The sequence below is a fragment of the Hyperolius riggenbachi genome, chromosome 7 (assembly GCF_040937935.1).
Source record: "Hyperolius riggenbachi isolate aHypRig1 chromosome 7, aHypRig1.pri, whole genome shotgun sequence".
Lineage (NCBI taxonomy): Eukaryota > Metazoa > Chordata > Amphibia > Anura > Hyperoliidae > Hyperolius > Hyperolius riggenbachi.
The window spans coordinates 74,866,021-74,884,464 of record NC_090652.1 but is presented as its reverse complement, the minus strand read 5'-3'; the positions used below and the strand labels follow the sequence as shown (position 1 = coordinate 74,884,464).

At 45.8% G+C, this 18,444-nt stretch overlaps 1 protein-coding gene across 2 annotated transcripts in view; it reads left to right on the top strand.

Moving 5' to 3' along the window:
* STK36 (serine/threonine kinase 36) overlaps positions 1–18,444 on the top strand; it is a 177,056-nt gene that overhangs the window by 80,973 nt on the left and 77,639 nt on the right. For both annotated transcript variants that reach the window (XM_068244144.1, XM_068244143.1), the window contains exon 2: positions 15,885–16,007. In XM_068244144.1, the coding sequence (XP_068100245.1) occupies positions 15,924–16,007 (84 nt within the window). In that variant the 5' untranslated portion in view covers positions 15,885–15,923. The remainder of the gene's footprint in view (positions 1–15,884; positions 16,008–18,444) is intronic.

Sequence of the window (18,444 nt, the reverse complement as noted above, 5' to 3'; positions counted from 1 at the left end):
CCCCCGGTTTTCACGTGGTACAGGCACTCACAGTAACACTGGACACAGGAGGAGGCCGGGAGTTGCTCCAGTGGACAGGTTAGCCTTCTGCACTCACACCACAGGTGGGGGGTGTGGTTTACACGACGGCCAAGCATCTTCGCAGATGTGACAGCCGCCGTTCGCTCCTTCTAGTGCTCCGCAGTCACCTCCTCTTCCATATGTGGTTCACTTAAAACTGTTTTCTAATCTATACACAATTGTGTGTATTGGTTTGTTACCTGTCTGTATCTTACAACTTACCAACACAAGTGGTGCAATAAAAGCTACACTTGGTAGATGGTGCCTGTCTTCTGTTTCTCCTGAAAAATGAATTGATGTACGCCTTCTGTTTCCCAAATTATGTTGTAGTCTAGGATCAATGTTGCTCACAATATGAGTCCAGCAATAGCCATACACTGATCCTTCTTTAGCAAATCCATAGTCTAAGGGTGCAACATGGCTCTAATCAAAGAGTCCAGCATAAGCCATATGTTGTCCCTTGTACAGTGGCAAATCAGTCTAAGGGTGCAACATGGCTCTAATCAAAGAGTCCAGCATAAGCCATATGTTGTCCCTTGTACAGTGGCAAATCAGTCTAAGGGTGCAACATGGCTCTAATCAAAGAGTCCAGCATAAGCCATATGTTGTCCCTTGTACAGTGGCAAATAGGTCTAAGGGTGCAACATTGCTCTAATCAAAGAGTCCAGCATAAGCCATATGTTGTCCCTTGTACAGTGGCAAATAGGTCTAAGGGTGCAACATGGCTCTAATCAAAGAGTCCAGCATAAGCCATATGTTGCCCCTTGTACAGTGGCAAATCAGTCTAAGGGTGCAACATGGCTCTAATCAAAGAGTCCAGCATAAGCCATATGTTGTCCCTTGTACAGTGGCAAATAGGTCTAAGGGTGCAACATTGCTCTAATCAAAGAGTCCAGCATAAGCCATATGTTGTCCCTTGTACAGTGGCAAATCAGTCTAAGGGTGCAACATGGCTCTAATCAAAGAGTCCAGCATAAGCCATATGTTGTCCCTTGTACAGTGGCAAATAGGTCTAAGGGCGCAACATTGCTCTAATCAAAGAGTCCAGCATAAGCCATATGTTGTCCCTTGTACAGTGGCAAATAGGTCTAAGGGTGCAACATGGCTCTAATCAAAGTGTCCAGCATAAGCCATATGTTGTCCCTTGTACAGTGGCAAATCAGTCTAAGGGTGCAACATGGCTCTAATCAAAGAGTCCAGCATAAGCCATATGTTGTCCCTTGTACAGTGGCAAATTGGTCTAAGGGTGCAACATGGCTCTAATCAAAGAATCCAGCATAAGCCATATGTTGTCCCTTGTACAGTGGCAAATCAGTCTAAGGGTGCAACATGGCTCTAATCAAAGAGTCCAGCATAAGCCATATGTTGCCCCTTGTACAGTGTCATATCCTTACCTGTATTGGGGTCCAATGTCACTCTGTCTAAAGAGTCCAAGATGTGTATACATTGTCACTCATCAGATGGCAAATCCATAATATGTTTGGGGTCCAATGTTGCTCTTTGGAAAGAGTCCAGGATGCCCCATCCATGGTCGTCTATTGAGCGGCAGCGCCACATGGGAAGCAGCAGAAGAGACATTTCAGTGTTGGCAGTCTCCTGATCATATATTGTAGCCAGCTGATTGGGTGTATTCCTCTTCTGCTTCCTCTTCTCTCTTCCTCATTTGTGTCTTGCTCTGCCTTGTATTCCTCCTCTTTTTTTCCTCTCTTCCTCCTCTTCAGAATCAGAATCTTCCTTGTATTCCTCCTCTGCCTTGTCTTCCACCTCTTCTTGCTCCTCTGCCTGATGTCTGGGGTCCTCAGATGGGAGGTCCTCTTGCCATGCAGTATCTTCATTAGATAGGCTGCTGCTTGTTCTACAATCCTCTTCGAGTTCCCCAAACGAGTCGCTTTCAATACCGTAGTAGAAAGGTCCGGTCTCCATTGAAACTGTTTTATAATCTATACACAATTGTGTGTATTGGTTTGTTACCTGTCTGTATCTTACAACTTACCAACACAAGTGGTGCAATAAAAGCTACACTTGGTAGATGGTGCCTGTCTTCTGTTTCTCCTGAAAAATGAATTGATGTACGCCTTATGTTTCCCAAATTATGTTGTAGTCTAGGATCAATGTTGCTCACAATATGAGTCCAGCAATAGCCATACACTGATCCTTCTTTAGTGGCAAATCCATAGTCTAAGGGTGCAACATTGCTCTAATCAAAGAGTCCAGCATAAGCCATATGTTGTCCCTTGTACAGTGGCAAATCAGTCTAAGGGTGCAACATGGCTCTAATCAAAGAGTCCAGCATAAGCCATATGTTGCCCCTTGTATGGTGTCAAATCCTTACCTGTATTGGGGTCCAATGTTGCTCCGTCTAAAGAGGCCAAGATGTGTATACATTGTCACACATCAGATGGCAAATCCATAATATGTTTGGGGTCCAATGTTGCTCTTTGGAAAGAGTCCAGGATGCCCCAACCATGGTTGCCTATTGAGAGGCAGCGCCACATGGGAAGCAGCAGAAGAGACATTTCAGTGTTGGCAGTCTCCTGATCATATATTGTAGCCAGCTGATTGGGTGTATTCCTCTTCTGCTTCCTCTTCTCTCCTCCTCATTTGTGTCTTGCTCCTCTGCCTGCTGTCTGGGGTCCTCGTATTCCTCCTCTTCCTTGTATTCCTCCTCTGCCTTGTCTTCCACCTCTTCTTGCTCCTCTGCCTGATGTCTGGGGTCCTCAGACGGGAGGTCCTCTTGCCATGCAGTATCTTCATCAGATAGGCTGCTGCTTGTTCTACATTCCTCTTCGAGTTCCCCAAACGAGTCGCTATCAATAGTAGAAAGGTCCGGTCTCCATTTGCTGGTTTTGTAGAATTCCTCGTCTTCCGAATCTTCCTCGCATTCCTCCTCGGCCTTGTATTCCTCTTCCTCTTCCAATGCGATTCTGTGCTCAGGGGTGGCTTCCTTCTCTTGGATGCTCTCGGTTGATCTTCCTTCTTCCTCCATATTTTTTATACCAAATGTTGTGCTGTCAGCAGGAGAGGGCGCTGATCCTTTTTCCATCGCTGAGGTGTCCACTGGCGTTGGAATGCTATTAGTAAAATGCTAGAATATGAAATAAAGATGCAGGAAAGGTTTTTGCTGCAGCCTCTTCCACGGTCAACTGTCAACTGTCAAAAATAACTGACACTCATGCTCTTAGCTCTGCCCAGCAGCTCATGCCATTATAACTGCCAGTCTCATGCCAAGTACTCAGATGATGTAAACAAGAATGGGCAGGTGCCTTTTGTAGGGCAACCATTATTTGTATCGCAGCAAGTGCACATGACCAGCAGCTCATGCCATTATAACTGCCAGTCTCATGTCAAGTACTCAGATGATGTAAACAAGAATGGGCAGGTGCCTTTTGTAGGGCAACCATCGTTTGTATCGTAACAAGTGCACATGAATTATAAGCCTAATGTGTACAGTAAAGTGTCTGATGTCCAAAACAACCAATCTGAAAGCTCCAGTGGATGTTTAAAAATAATGGACACTGACTGGCTGCCACAGCCAATTTAACCATTTCAGCCCGCAGGGATTTTTTACCTTATGGACGAGAGGAATTTTCACCTGTCAGCGCTTCTCCTTTTCATTCCCCAATAGCTTTAGCAGTACTTATCAGAGCGAAGTGATCTATACCTTGCATTTTCCGCCAGCAATTAGGCTTTCTTGGGGTGGTAAATTATGCTAAGAATTATTTTAATCTAAATGTATTATAATGGGAATAATAAGAAAAAAAATTATAAAATTCATTATTTTTCAGTTTTCGGCCATTGCAGTTTTAAAATTAATTAATGCTACCATAAATAAAATCCACACATTTTATTTGGCCATTTGTCTTCATTATTTAAACGTTAAATTTATACCCCTAGTGTAATGTATGGTGACAATATTTTATTTGGAAATAAAGGTGCACTTTTTCAGTTTTACATGCATCACAAATTTTTAGCCCAATATTTATTAATTTTATGTCCTCTTGTCATAAATAACCTTTAATTTTTCCCCCCTAAATCAGTAGGTGTGTTTTACTATTTGGCCACAAGATGTCCCTACTGAGCAAAAATCCCATTAGCGTACAATGTACGCTAATTGAGGTAAAAAATGTATCACTACATTGTAACCAGGGAAGTGACGTAGGCTTCCATCGGAAGCCTCCGATCACAGCGGCGGCGGGAAGGTTATGAATGGAAACATTGTTTCCATTCATAAATGTAACGATCGTTTGGCGGGAATCGCGGCGGGAGATAGCGCGGCGGCTCCACTGTTTTTGAACAAAAACAGTGTTTATTCACGGCGGACATGCTCGGATTGTCCCCTGCAGCCAATTCCCCCTGCTAGCAGCAGCAGCACGATCGCCTGCAGACCACCCAAACTGCAGGGACGTGACTAGCGCGTCCCTGCGGCTCTAGCACTTGCCGCTGCGGACGTGAAGCTCACATCCGCGCGGCTGAAATGGTTAAGCCATCAGCCAGGAGTAATATGTTATGTAGCTCATCTCTCCTAGTAAACGGATAGTTGTTTAGGAAGAAGTGAAAGTAAATATGTAGATTTAATTAATGGGCCTAGACAACCTAGACGTAAAAGAAAGCAAAATGTCTAATTAAAATAACACACAAACACCGGGTAGAGAAAAAAGGCTTGGGATAAAGATTCCAGGAGCAGCTCACCATCACTTTAAAACTATACCTTTTAATCCAACATTGCTAAAAACATGAAACAGCTTTTCACACTGATAAAAATAATACTTATCAGACACATCAGTGAATATAGAGGTGCAGAGGATGAGTCGACGGCCGTTTCGCCCCCACTTAGGGCTTTCTTTCTCATGTTTTTAGCAATGTTGGATTAAAAGGTATAGTTTTAAAGTGATGGTGAGCTGCTCCTGGAATCTTTATCCCTCTCCTTTGAAAAACAATGAATGACCTATGCAATTATATCTAGTTGATGCACCACCAGTATTGAAGTTGCTACAGTGGTTTCTCAACGAGTGCACTCGCCACGCATTGTCTTTATCCTAAAAAGAGAAAAAAGGCTGCAACCTTGTTTATTGAGTTTTTGAACAATTGTTAAATTGTGTACCCAAACCACACTTTATTGCACTTTACCAAGTGATCAGAAGGGCCTATTCACACTAGAAGCGCTTTTCTGAGCGCTTTGTGATTGTTTAGCGCTTTTTAAAAATCGCTCCCATTCACTTTCATCAAAATCGCGGTAAAAATCGACTCAATTTTGCAACCTAGTATGCGAAAATTGCAGTGATTTTTACGCAACGTTTACAGCGATTTTAATGAAAGTGAATGGGAACGATTTTTAAGAAGCGCTAATCAATCACAAAGCGCTCAGAAAAGCGCTTCTAGTGTGAATGGGCCCTGAATCTTAAGATCACACCAAAGAGAGAATCATGAACTAGAAACCAACAAATGATGTCCACCAATCCAGTGACATTTCCCATTATAGCAACACCTTTTTTTTAAAGGACAACTGACCTGAGAGGGACATGGAGAGTGCCATATTTATTTCCTTTTAAACAATGCACCTTTCCTGATTGTCCTGCTGACCCTCTGGGCCCGTTTCCACTATAGCGTTGCGGAATCGCCGGCAAATCACCGCAGGCAAAATCGCATGCGGGTGCGATTCCGCATGCGGTTTTTGCCGCGATTTCGCATGCGATTTCGCATAGGTGAGGGTATATGCGATTTTAACCATGTCACTGCCTGTGTGAATTTACATTGGTACCTATGCGAATTCGCATGCGAATTCGCGGCAAAAAAACGCATGGGGAAAACGCATGCGATTTCCCTATTAAATACATTGTGTGCGATTCACCTGCATTCCACATGCAGGCGAATTCTGCAGGGTGTTCCGTGCAGATTTTCTCTGCACAATAAAACGCTCCCGCAGACGCATAAGTGGAAACAGGCCCATTCACTTATATTGTCTATGCGAATCCGCATACGCAAGACGCATGCGGATTCGCGATAGTGGAAACGGGGCCTCTGCCTCTAATACTTTTAGGCACAGACCCTGAACAAGCATGCAGTGCCGATGTTTGACTTAAAGGGAACCTGAAGTGAGAGTTATATGGATGCTGCCATATTTATTTCCTTCCTCCCTAGCGGTATGGACAGATATATCCGTCCATAGAAACATGCTGTGAACAGTATAAACGTGCATACACATCAATACTCTCCTGCACTGTATACTAGACCCTTGATTGACACATTTTGGCAAGTTACAGGGAAAAAAAAGTTTTAAAAATATATTTGATCACTTTTGCACAGAAATCCTGGGATGATTGAACGCCAGGGAGGTTAAGCAATACCAGTTTTGTGGCTATCCTGCTGATCCTCTGTCTCTAATACTTTAAGCCATAGACCCTGAACAAGCATGCAGCATAACAAGTGTTTCTGACATTATTGTCAGATCTGACAAGATTAGCTACATTCATACACTACTGAAGCCAAACAGTTCAGACGTATTGCCAGACAACTGGTATTGTTTACAACGAAATACATGTGGAAGCCTTCATATTCTTCTCACTACAGTTGTCCTTTGAGTTTGACTGCATATGTTGTATGCTTGTTTCAGGTGTGTGATTCAGACTCGACTGATGCATAAAAGATCAGCAGAACTGCCAGGCTACTGGTATTGTTTAAAAGGAAATAAATATGGCAGCCTTCATATCCCTCTCAGGTCAGTTGTCCTTTGAAATGGAGACAAACGCCCAATTAAGCATTAAGGTTGTAAACTCACAGGGAGGGAGGGAAGGTAACTTGGCTGGTGTTTTGCAGAATGGTGATCTGCACCGCTGACACCAGGTGTTATGCTGGGCATACACTGCGCGTTTATTCGCCGCAATCGAGCCGCTGGCTCGATGCCGGTGCGTCCCCGCTCGTCCACACGGGCGCGTAGATCGATTCCCGCTCGTCCCCGCGGGCAGTTCCTTATCAGCCGCTCGTTTCTTCCATTGTCCGCCCGCGGGGATCGAGCACGGAATCGATCCGCCGCGGTGATCGGACAGGTTGAATATTAGCAATCGAGCCATCAGCGGCTCGATTGATAACAACTATCGCGCCGTGTATGCCCAGCATTAAATACTGCTCCTCTGACCTTAATTGGCGGCTTGAGAGCCCAGCAGGCCCAGTCCACCAATGCATGCTGCCACTCCAGCAGTAGACTAATCCAGGGTCCCAGCAACAGCCACCTGTGAGGAAACAAAAAGCCAGAAGCCAGCCACACTCATGAATAATTAAACACACCGGTCACGTCGGCAAGCCCATGGGTTCCCAATAGCGATGATCAATGATATGCAAATACTTCTGAGTTTGTGCAAATTTATGTAAATGTTATGCAAATATATGCAGCTTGAAATTGGACCAATCAGTTTAAACCTGGGTGGGATTTGATTGGTCCATTTTCAAGCTGCATATATTTGCACACAAATTTACAGACGTTTGCATAAACTCGGAAATATCTGCATATGATTGATTATCCCTAGTCTCCAATGTTAACTGTTTCTGTTCCTGCCAGAAGATGTGCCGCGTTATAAATAATAAAATCCATAGCAAACAAACAATGAATGTTGTTTTACCCAGAGTTTTGTGGAAGATAAATCCATTTTGAGCTTTGTGAAGTTGGCCCCTCCTACAATCAGCACAAATATGAATATCATTATATTGGTACAAGAGAATAGTGTCCCAACACTCAGGTACCGCTAATGCAGAGGACCGGACTGGTGTGAACAGTATATATGATTTGCTGCAGTGCTGTATGTGAACTTGCAGGGCGTGCTTAAAGAGACTCTGTAACTTCAAAAAGATCCCCTGGGGGGTACTCACCTCGGGTGGGGGAAGCCTCCGGATCCTAATGAGGCTTCCCACGCCGTCCTCCGTCCCACGGGGGTCTCGCTGCAGCCCTCTGAACAGCCGGCAACAGGCCCGACTGTAATTTCAATATTTACCTTTGCTGGCTCCAGCGGGGCGCTGTGGCTGCTTTCGGCTCGGAAATAGACGGAAATACCCAATCTCCGTCGGGTCCACTCTACTGCGCAGGCGCCGGAGACTTGCGCCTGCGCAGTACAGCGGACCCGACGGCGATCGGGTATTTCCGCCTACTTCGGAGCCGACAGCCGTCAGAGCGCCTGCGCGGGAGCCAGGAAGGTAAATATTACGTCACGGCTGTACGGAGGGCTGCAGCGAGACCCCCGTGGGACAGAGGACGGCGTGGGAAGCCTCATTAGGATCCTGAGGCTTCCCCCACCCGAGGTGAGTACCCCCCAGGGGACGTTTTGCCGTTACAGTTCCTCTTTAAGCCTGGAACATGCACATTAGTCAATTTCAGGAGGAGGGGAGGGAGACTGGCATTAGGGTTGTTAAAACCCTTTCACTTGGGGAGTTGAGATATGGCTATCAGCAGCAAGGTGGGCGCCAGGCTGGAGGATCCCTGCGTTTCACACCGCTGGCTCTTATTCACTGCAGGATCAGTGTTGGGGGCGGGCTGCTCAGACGTGAGTTAAATGGCTCACGTCATGACGGAACTTTCGCCATCGCAAAAAACTATAATTTTCATGCGAAATTCACGATTGCGCGCAATAAATCAAGCCCAAGGAACGGTCTCCAAGGCCACGGTCACATATGTGACAGGGCCTGGGGGGGCCCCGCTTGTCCTCACCACGTGCTGCATGGGGGGCAGCGGGCGCACAAGCAGTGGCTGAGAAGGACATCAGACACTCACTGGCCGACATCCAGCGCTGCATGTACTACTTACTTCCTGTTCCTGTGTTCCATCCCATAGTAACCGCTCCCCCTAGGGGGCGCTGTTACTGTGAGATGGAACGCAGGATCAGGAAGGAATAAGTACATGTGGTGCATGGATCCTATCAATGTAAGTATCTGATGGCCACTGCTTGTGTGCCTGCCGCTACGTTCCCCCTCCGCCTGGCTACCTATTCCTGGCTACCTATACTGGGGGCACCTATTTCTGGCTACCTATACTGGGGGCACCTATTTCTGGCTACCTATACTGGGGGCACCTATTTCTGGTTACCTATACTGGGGGCACCTATTTCTGGTTACCTATACTGGGGGCACCTATTTCTGGTTACCTATACTGGGGGCACCTATTTCTGGTTACCTATACTGGGGGCACCTATTTCTGGTTACCTATACTGGAGGCACCAATTTTTGGCTACCCATAGTGGGTATAGCTGGCTACCTATTCTGGGGGCATCAATTTCTGGCTACCTATACTGGATGCACCTGTTCATATGTACGTATACTGGGGGCACCTATTCCTGGCTACCTATACTGGGGGTACCTGTTCCTGGCTACCTATACTGGGGAACCTATAGCTGGCTACCTATACTGGGGGGCACTTATTTCTGGCTACCTGCTTATTTCTGGCTACCTACCTGTTCTGATGTGTTTGTAGGACATGGACTGAAGGTAGTAACTGTCTGTGATGAAGTACCGGTAATAGTAAATTAATGGATTTACTTGGAAAATGACCAACACTGGTAGATATGACAGAAAACAAATCTAGCGGGAGAGTTATCTGCAAAACAATGTCAGAGTTCACATACCCTGATCATGCAGCAGTATTTAATAATTTTTCCATTCTTAGCTGATAGGGCTGGTGCACACCGAGCGGCTTTTTGGGCGTTTTCAGATCCGCTTGCGGCTGCGGATCTGCTTGGTCAATGTATCTCAATAGGGTGGTGCACACCAGAGCGGCAGGCGTTTTGCAGAAACGAAAAATGCCTGGGTGAGGCATTTTTTGGATTTCGGATGCGTTTCTGCCTCAATGTTAAGTATAGGAAAAACGCAAACCGCTCTGAAAAAAGAGCGGTTTTGCAGGCGGTTTTGTTACAGAAGCTGTTCAGTAACAGCTTTACTGTAACAATATATGAAATCTACTATACTGAAAACCGCAGCAGCAATCCGCAAAACGCTAGCAAAACGCCATAGAAAAATAAAAAAAAGCGTTTAAAAATCTGCTAGCATTTTGCGGATCTGCTAGCGGGTTTTGGTGTGCACCAGCCCATAGTCCAAGGAAGTAGGAAGCCTCCACTCTCTCTGTGGGATTTGTTATTAGCTGGGCAGCAGATATTCCAGTTAATACCCTATTAGCAGGTACCATGCAGGAAGTCATTCATCTGATAACCAATTAAAGCACTGAATAATGTAACGTTGTCTGTTCCAATTGCATGAAGCACAATCAGCATGTGAAGCCTTTTTTCCTGCTCGTGACAGTTGTATATGAAGAGGTCATGCCACTGACATAGAAGATACACTGTGAGCGCTTTCTGAGCACTTTTCTGACCATCAGTGCTTCAATCTTGTGCTGGCCGGCCCAGTAAATCCTCCAGTTGACCCCAGTTGCGGTATATATATATATATATATATATATATATATATATATATATATATATATATATATATATATAGCGCATGTCCAGCCCAGCCGCACACACAACCCTATTGCACTCCCGTTGACAGTAGCGCAATAGGGCTGCCTGTGCACAGTAGATCGTGAATGGAGCATTTATCTAGCCGGCCAGCAGAGGATGGAAATGGCCAGGGAGAATGGGGAGGGAGCCCATGGCCTAAAAGGGACTGGAGGAGGCCCCAGGTACATATAAATGCTGTGATTTTTTTTTTTTGATTTTTTTTTTGATTTTTTTTTTGATTTTTTTTATGGGGGGGGGGGGGGGCTCAGGTTTCCTTTGAGGCTTCTTTCACACTGAATCCATTGCTTTCTCTCCCAATGCACAATATCATCGCATCACAACATGATGCAATGATATTTCTATGGTAAGTTCATATAGGGTGCTGTACGGCGGGTCCTGTTGGAGTAACGCACAGTATCGTGTGCGTTTACAGTGGCATTGTACTTTCATTGTACTGTATGCTTCACTGAATAGTTGCACTGCACGTCTAATTCGTTATGGAACTACTCAGTACCTTTGCATAGCGATTGTATGACAAAATGCACAGTGTGAATGGACCCCAAAGCTTCTAGGTGCTTGCTGGATAATTAACCAGCTGCCAGCTTATTGTTCATCAGCTGTTGACTTTGATTGGCACTGTTTTTTTTTTTTTGTTTTTTTTAAGGTACTTCAAATTTGCATTGGAATAATATTTTTATAATATAATTAAAATAATAATAATGGGAATAATTTTGAAAAAAAATACAACAACACCATCGTTCTCTTCCTATACAGGGAACTTTCCAGCCCCTCAGTTCATTGTTGCTCTATACTTTGCAGGGAGGAAAAGAAAACACTGTGTATGGAGACTACAGCTATTGTGCTGCAGGGGTAGATAGAAATACAGATGCTAGTCTAGTTGAGGGGACCTGGCAGGAAACCTCATAGACCAACAGTGGCTCCTTGCTTATGGCACTTTTGTCGTGACCACTCATTTGTAAGAAATAGGGGACCCAACAGAAAAAAATATCCACGCTACCAAGCAAATAGGTACAGTGAGATTGCATGTGTAAATGTGAAGACGAAGACCATGGGTGAGGGTCCTGGTGTGCAATGTTAGCGTTAGTTTTTCCCGCTGGGTACCCGATTTTTTACCAATTGCCACAAACAGGAAGCAACCGTTGATGTATGAGGTTTCCTGCTGGGTCCACTCAAGTAGACTTAGTGCCAAGATACATTCACGTTTGTCTTTCTGAAAGTGACTCCAAAAGTCCAGTTAATTAGAATACATTTTTGGATAAAACATTGTTTTGTGCAGAAGAAAACATGTCACAAGTGTCTGTGGCAATGGTAATCACTTAGCAATCACAATGTCCCTTGTGTACAGTGTCCCTGGTAATCTAATCATTGAACCCACATCCTCATGTGCCATTCTGCTCTCATTTGTTTTCCAGTAATAATAGCAGAGGAAGACAGGGCTGGGACAAGGTTCTCCAGGACCAGAGACAGAGATATCCCCTCCCTCAAGTAAAATAAGTCACATCCCTCCAGTATTGGTAGCCAGATCCACGCATAGATGGCCAGCTTCCCACCAGTATAGGAAGCCAGATAGCCCCTAGTAGCGGTAGCCAGATGAATCCCTCAGTATAGGTAGCCTGATGGCCCCCACTCCAGTATAGGTAGCCTGAAGTCCACCCAGATACAGCAGGGCAGCATCACTTTCACCTCTATAGGTTCCAGCTTCTTCTCTTCAGTGCTGCCTAGTGTTTATTCCCTATGGCCACAGCTGGTGTCCCTCAGACTCCAGCTGCAGCCACAAACGGGCGTAACTTCAGGGTACCAGCCCCTGCAACCACGGAGGGGACCAGTGCTGTAAGGGTCCCCTAACTTCTACTTCACTCCCTCTGATAAAGAGGTCCATTCTTCAGTTAAGGTGTCTCTGTGACTACACTTGTTTTGGGTGTAAAAAATCATGATGTCCACTTTTGTCTTATTACCCTTGCAACAGGGCTGTGGAGTCGGTACAAAAATCCTCAGTTTAGGATTCCACCGACTCCTCGACTCCGACTCCTCTAAATTGCATATTACAATCTTGTTGATTGAAAGTATGTAACATGAAATTCGTATCTTAACTGCCAACTCTTAGGAATTTAAAAGACAACTGAAGTGAGAAGGATATGGAGACTGCCATATTTATTCCCTTTAGTCATAGACTAAAACTAGTCCTTGGTAAGAGTACTTGTAAAAGGTACAGACCAGAACAAAGAACATCTAGCAGGCCCTAGGCAATGTAACTGTGGGTACATGTAAGAGTGATGTGCAGGTGCTCTGCAGGGGAATAAGGAGATTCTTCCTCTATTACGCATTCTTCATGCACAATCTGAACCAGGTTTATGGGTAATAGACAACACCTCTGTGTTCAATGTGCACAACATTTTCAGTGGATTCCCTGCAGCTCTGTGTGGAGTGCATATGTAGAGTATAGTACTACTGTGTAACAAAGTAAACCTGAGACAGATGAAATTAAAGTTTTATACATACCTGGGGCTTCCTCCAGCCCCCTTCAGGCTAATCAGTCCCTTGCTGTTCTCCTCCGCCACCTGGATTTTCTGCTATGAATGCAGGTACTTGAGCCAGTCTGGCGTAGTGCGCATGCACACACTCCGCCGCCGGGAGCGTACTACACCTGCACAGCACTATTGCGCAGGTGCAGAATGTTCCTGGCTGTGGAAGCGGCATGCGGCCGGACTGCGCTGACTAGCTGAATTACCATGACTCATAGCAGAAGATCCAGGTGGTGGAGGTGGACAGCGAGGGACTGATTGGCTTGAAGGGGGTTGAAGGAAGCCCAAGGTATGTATAAAACTTTTCTTTTCATCCGTCTCAGGTACAATTTAATTCATAGTCAACAAACCAAATTTTAACAACATATCAAATTATTTGATTTCATGAGCAAAGAGAGTGCATTCATTTTCATAAATCAGCATCAACACAGAATTATTTCCATCTCATTTACCATCTCTATTAGTGACACGGCTACACATCAGGCTTTATTCTTACAGCATAGATGTTATTTAGTATATATAAGAGATTCCTGTTTACACATCATATATACTGTACAGTCACAATCAGATGTGTATATCTGACTTTAAAAATACGGGGGCTGCTTTATTGAAGCAGCACAAGTAACTAATTCTGATTGGTTCATTTCATTTTTGTGGACTAAGCACGGCTATTACTGTATATATAAATTATTTATGATACCTATTATCTGAAAAATAGAATATTTTATCATATTTTCTATTTTAATTACAGTTTAAATTTATTAGGAGTCTGAGTCGGTGCATTTTTTTCCAGACTCCGACTCCAGGCACCCAAAATTGCCCCGACTTCACGACTCCGACTCCACAGCCCTGCCTTGCAAGATGGGTCACAAGGGGTTGGCAAGGGATTGAACATTGGGGGGACCCCATCAAAGTTTTCTTGGTGGGCCCCATGATTTGTAGCTCCGCCCCTAGCCATAAAGCTAAGCACCATTGGGAAGAAGAAGCTGGAGATGTGAGAGAGACTATAGTGGAAGGGGAAGAGGAATGTGTCCTTGTGGGACGATGCCCAGATGCTGGGGCCCTGAATAAGTAACCCTTTCCTCAATCTTCCTGCATTTCTGTGTTGCTGGTATTTGTGCTAGCCCTATATTAGGATGTCAGATGTCCATATTTGTCCGTTCTATATAACGTAGGTTAACCAACTGTGGATTGTACTAAACTCAATTAAGCATCAGTTCTCTTAGCGAGAGATGGGCTCTCAGCCACTGTCTTATCTACAATATGTATTTGTAGTACTGTAGATATCCCTAATTAAATACCTTTAGACCTACACAAGAACTAGACTTATTATTTAAAAATGTATTCTTGTATTTCAAAATACATATAAATACAATAAAGTATATTCAAAAATTACATAAAGTAGTGGGGGCGGGGCCAGAGCCAGATTGACACTGTCACTCTGCAGCCCCTGCACGAGCACCAGCATAATTTTATTAAATGGCGCTCTGTGCTGCTACAGTGATCAAAGTTTTGGACTGTCTGTTACATTGATTCACATAGGGGTACGCCATGACGGACTCAATCTGGCAGAGCTGTCCTCCACGATCGCCGTAATTGTGGCGGAGAAGGTGGGCGCAGCCAACTCTGAGTGGCACTTTAAGCGGAAGAAGATGGCGCTGTGCTGGATTTTATCGGCAACAGTGCCATCTAGTGGCGGCCAGTTTTTCCTATGTTGGACTTTGTCCAATGTTGGTGCTATGGAGAAAGATGCCAATGTCAGACATAGTCCAACATAGGATTAGAAAGGGTTAATACCCATAATGCATTTGAGATACGCATGATTCTCAAGGACAACCACAATCAAAATTCACACCCCTTTCATTTCAATTATTTTTTACAGTGAGTATACAAAGTGAAGGCTCTTTGACCTATATTATTATTATTTTTTTCGCTACCCTGAGTTATGAGTCGCACTAAATATATGCTGTTCCTAAACTTCCATGTACAGCTCATAGGAATGCAAACTTTCATGAATTATAACCCACATTAGATATAAATACTCTTTCTAATTATAGCTAAGACTGAATACAAACTTGAAATTATATAAGAATGTATCTATCTAATTATAATACTTACATCTACTTGAGATTCCGTAAGAGCAATGACAACTTGACTGTAAAGTTATAGAATTTTGGACTTGGAGGAGGAGGGACCTGAAGAATCCAAGGACCAAAAAACAAACAAACAAACACAAAGTGAACAAATACCAGAAGCCAATAGTGTAATATGTCAATGTATTAAGAAAATATGAAGAGGATTTCTCACAGCTTTTTGGTTACAAATAAGATGCAAAACATCAATAAGGCTTGCAAAGGATTTGCCCCCACCGCTTGGGTTTGTGAGGATCCTCACTAGTTGCGAGCCTGAAGATTAGGAAGGCCCCCAAAGGGGACTTGGCTAACAAAAAAAAAAACAGTATAAAAAAAGGAGAGGCAGTGGCTGGCTTACCTTTACTGTAGTTAAAGTAGCCAGTATGACTCAAATACATTTCATAACGTTTATTGCACAGAAACAGGGGTAGACAGCGCGTTTTGCGGGCGTTCCCTGCTTCCTCAGGTCCATAGAGCCCAAAACAGTGTCTGACAGTGAAAAAGCAAACACTTTATGTTCCCTTAAACTAATATGTCCTGTTAATAGTAAGAGTGCTTATTTAACAGGACATCAAATTTATACTGAAGGAAAGTGCAAAAAACCAGTCCTCGCAAACGACCTCCATATTCTGTTCCCTGTACATCTGATGCACCAAATGCTTCTCTTTTCGCTTTTGCAGGGCAATTTTCTTTCCCAGTCCTCCTCCTCTCTTCCCATCATGGAGAAATATCATGTTCTTGACCTGATTGGAGAAGGATCTTTTGGAAGAGTTTATAAGGGAAGGAGAAGATACAGTGGAGAGGTAATCTGAGGTGTTAGTTTTTTTTTTTACCACATTATTATAATTATATGTGCAGCTAAAGCAGAGTGATCACCTGAGATGGTTGCACTTCCTTTGCTATTCTAATGTCCCATGTCTGACTGTAAGAGGCAGAGCTCTAAGCTCATGGGTTGGGTGTCTGGCAGTCAGTCATGGGGTTTGGTGTCTGGCAGTTGGGTGTCTGGTAGTCAGTCATGTAGCTGGGTTTCTGGCAGTCAGTCATGAGGCTGGGTGTCTGGCAGTCAGCCATGGGGTTGGGTGTCTGGCAGTCCGTCATGGGGTTGGGTGTCTGGCAGTCCGTCATGGGGTTGGGTGTCTGGCAATCAGTCATGGGGTTAGGTGTCTTGGCAGTCAGTCATGTAGCTGGGTGTCTGGCAGTCAGTCATGAGGCTGGGTGTCTGGCAGTCAGCCATGGGGTTGGGTGTCTGGCAGTCAGTCATGGGGTTATGTGTCTTGACAGTCAGTCATGGGGTTAGGTGTCTTGGCAGGAAGCCATGGGGCTGGGTGTCTGGCAGTCGGTCATGAGGTTGAGTGTCTGGCAGTTGGGTGTCTGGCAGTCAGCCATGGGGTCGGGTGTGTTGGCAGTCAGTCATGGGATCGGGTGTCTTGGCAGTCAGTCATGGGGTCGGGTGTCTGGCAGTCAGCCATGGGGTCAGGTGTCTGGCAGTCAGCCATGGGGTTGGGTATCTGGCAGTCAGCCATGGGGTTGGGTATCTGGCAGTCAGCCATGGGGTTGGGTATCTTGGCAGTCAGTCATGGGGTCAGGTGTCTTGGCAGTCAGTCATGGGGTTGGGTGTCTGGCTGTCAGCCATGGGGTTGGGTGTCTGGCAGTAAGTCATGGGGTTGGGTGTCTGGCAGTCAGTCATGGGGCTGGGTGTCTGGCAGTCAGTCATGGGGCTGGGTGTCTGGCAGTCAGTCATGGGGCTGGGTATCTTGGCAGTCAGTCATAGGGTAGGGTGTCTGGCAGTTAGGTGTCTGGCTGTCAGTCATGGGGCTGGGTGTCTGGCAGTCAGCCATGGGGTTGGGTGTCTGGCAGTCAGTCATGGGGTTGGGTGTCTGGCAGTCAGCCATGGGGTTGGGTGTCTGGCAGTCAGTCATGGGGTTGGGTGTCTGGCAGTCAGTCATGGGGTCAGGTGTCTGTCAGTCAGTCATGGGGCTGGGTGTCTGGCAGTCAGTCATGGGGCGGGTGTCTGGCAGTCAGTCATGGGGTTATGTGTCTTGGCAGTCAGTCATAGGGTAGGGTGTCTGGCAGTTGGGTGTCTGGCAGTCAGCCATGGGGTTGGTTGTCTGGCTGTCAGCCATGGGGTCGGTTGTCTGGCTGTCAGTCATGGGGTTAGGTGTCTGGCTGTCAGCCATGGGGTTGGGTGTCTGTCAGTCAGTCATGGGGCTGGGTGTCTGGCAGTCAGCCATGGGGTTGGGTGTCTGGCAGTCAGTCATGGGGTTGGGTGTCTGGCAGTCAGCCATGGGGTTGGGTGTCTGGCAGTCAGTCATGGGGTTGGGTGTCTGGCAGTCAGTCATGGGGTTAGGTGTCTGTCAGTCAGTCATGGGGCTGGGTGTCTGGCAGTCAGTCATGGGGCGGGTGTCTGGCAGTCAGTCATGGGGTTATGTGTCTTGGCAGTCAGTCATAGGGTAGGGTGTCTGGCAGTTGGGTGTCTGGCAGTCAGTCATGGGGCGGGTGTCTGGCAGTCAGTCATGGGGTTATGTGTCTTGGCAGTCAGTCATAGGGTAGGGTGTCTGGCAGTTGGGTGTCTGGCAGTCAGCTATGGGGTTGGTTGTCTGGCTGTCAGCCATGGGGTCGGTTGTCTGGCTGTCAGTCATGGGGTTAGGTGTCTGGCTGTCAGCCATGGGGTTGGGTGTCTGGCAGTCAGTCATGGGGCTGGATGTCTGGCAGGAAGTCATGGGGCTGGATGTCTGGCAGTCAGCCATGGGGATGGGTTTCTGGCAGTTGGGTGTCTGGCAATCAGTCATGAGGTTGGGTATCTGGCAGTCAGTCATGGGGTTTCAGTTAGGGCTCGTTTCCACTAGTGCGGTGCGAATCGCTGGGATTCCACCGCTGACGAAATCGCATGCGGATGCGATTCAGCGTGCGTTTTTGCCGCGATTTCACATAGGCAGGGTATATGCGAATTTAACCATGTCACTGCCTGGTTCAATTTACATTAGTTTTCATGCGAATTCGCGGCAAAAAACGCATGTGCGTTTTCCCTATCAAATACATAGCCTGCGAATCGCCTGCATTCCTCACGCAGGCGAATTCTGCAGGCTCTACCGTGCAGAAAAATCCTGCACAGAAAAACGCTGGAAAAAACTGACAAGTGGAAACAGGGCCATCCACTTGTATTGGCTGTGCGAATCCGCATGCAGACAATGCATGCGGATTCGCTCTAGTGGAAACGGGCCCTTAGCCATGAAGTTGAGT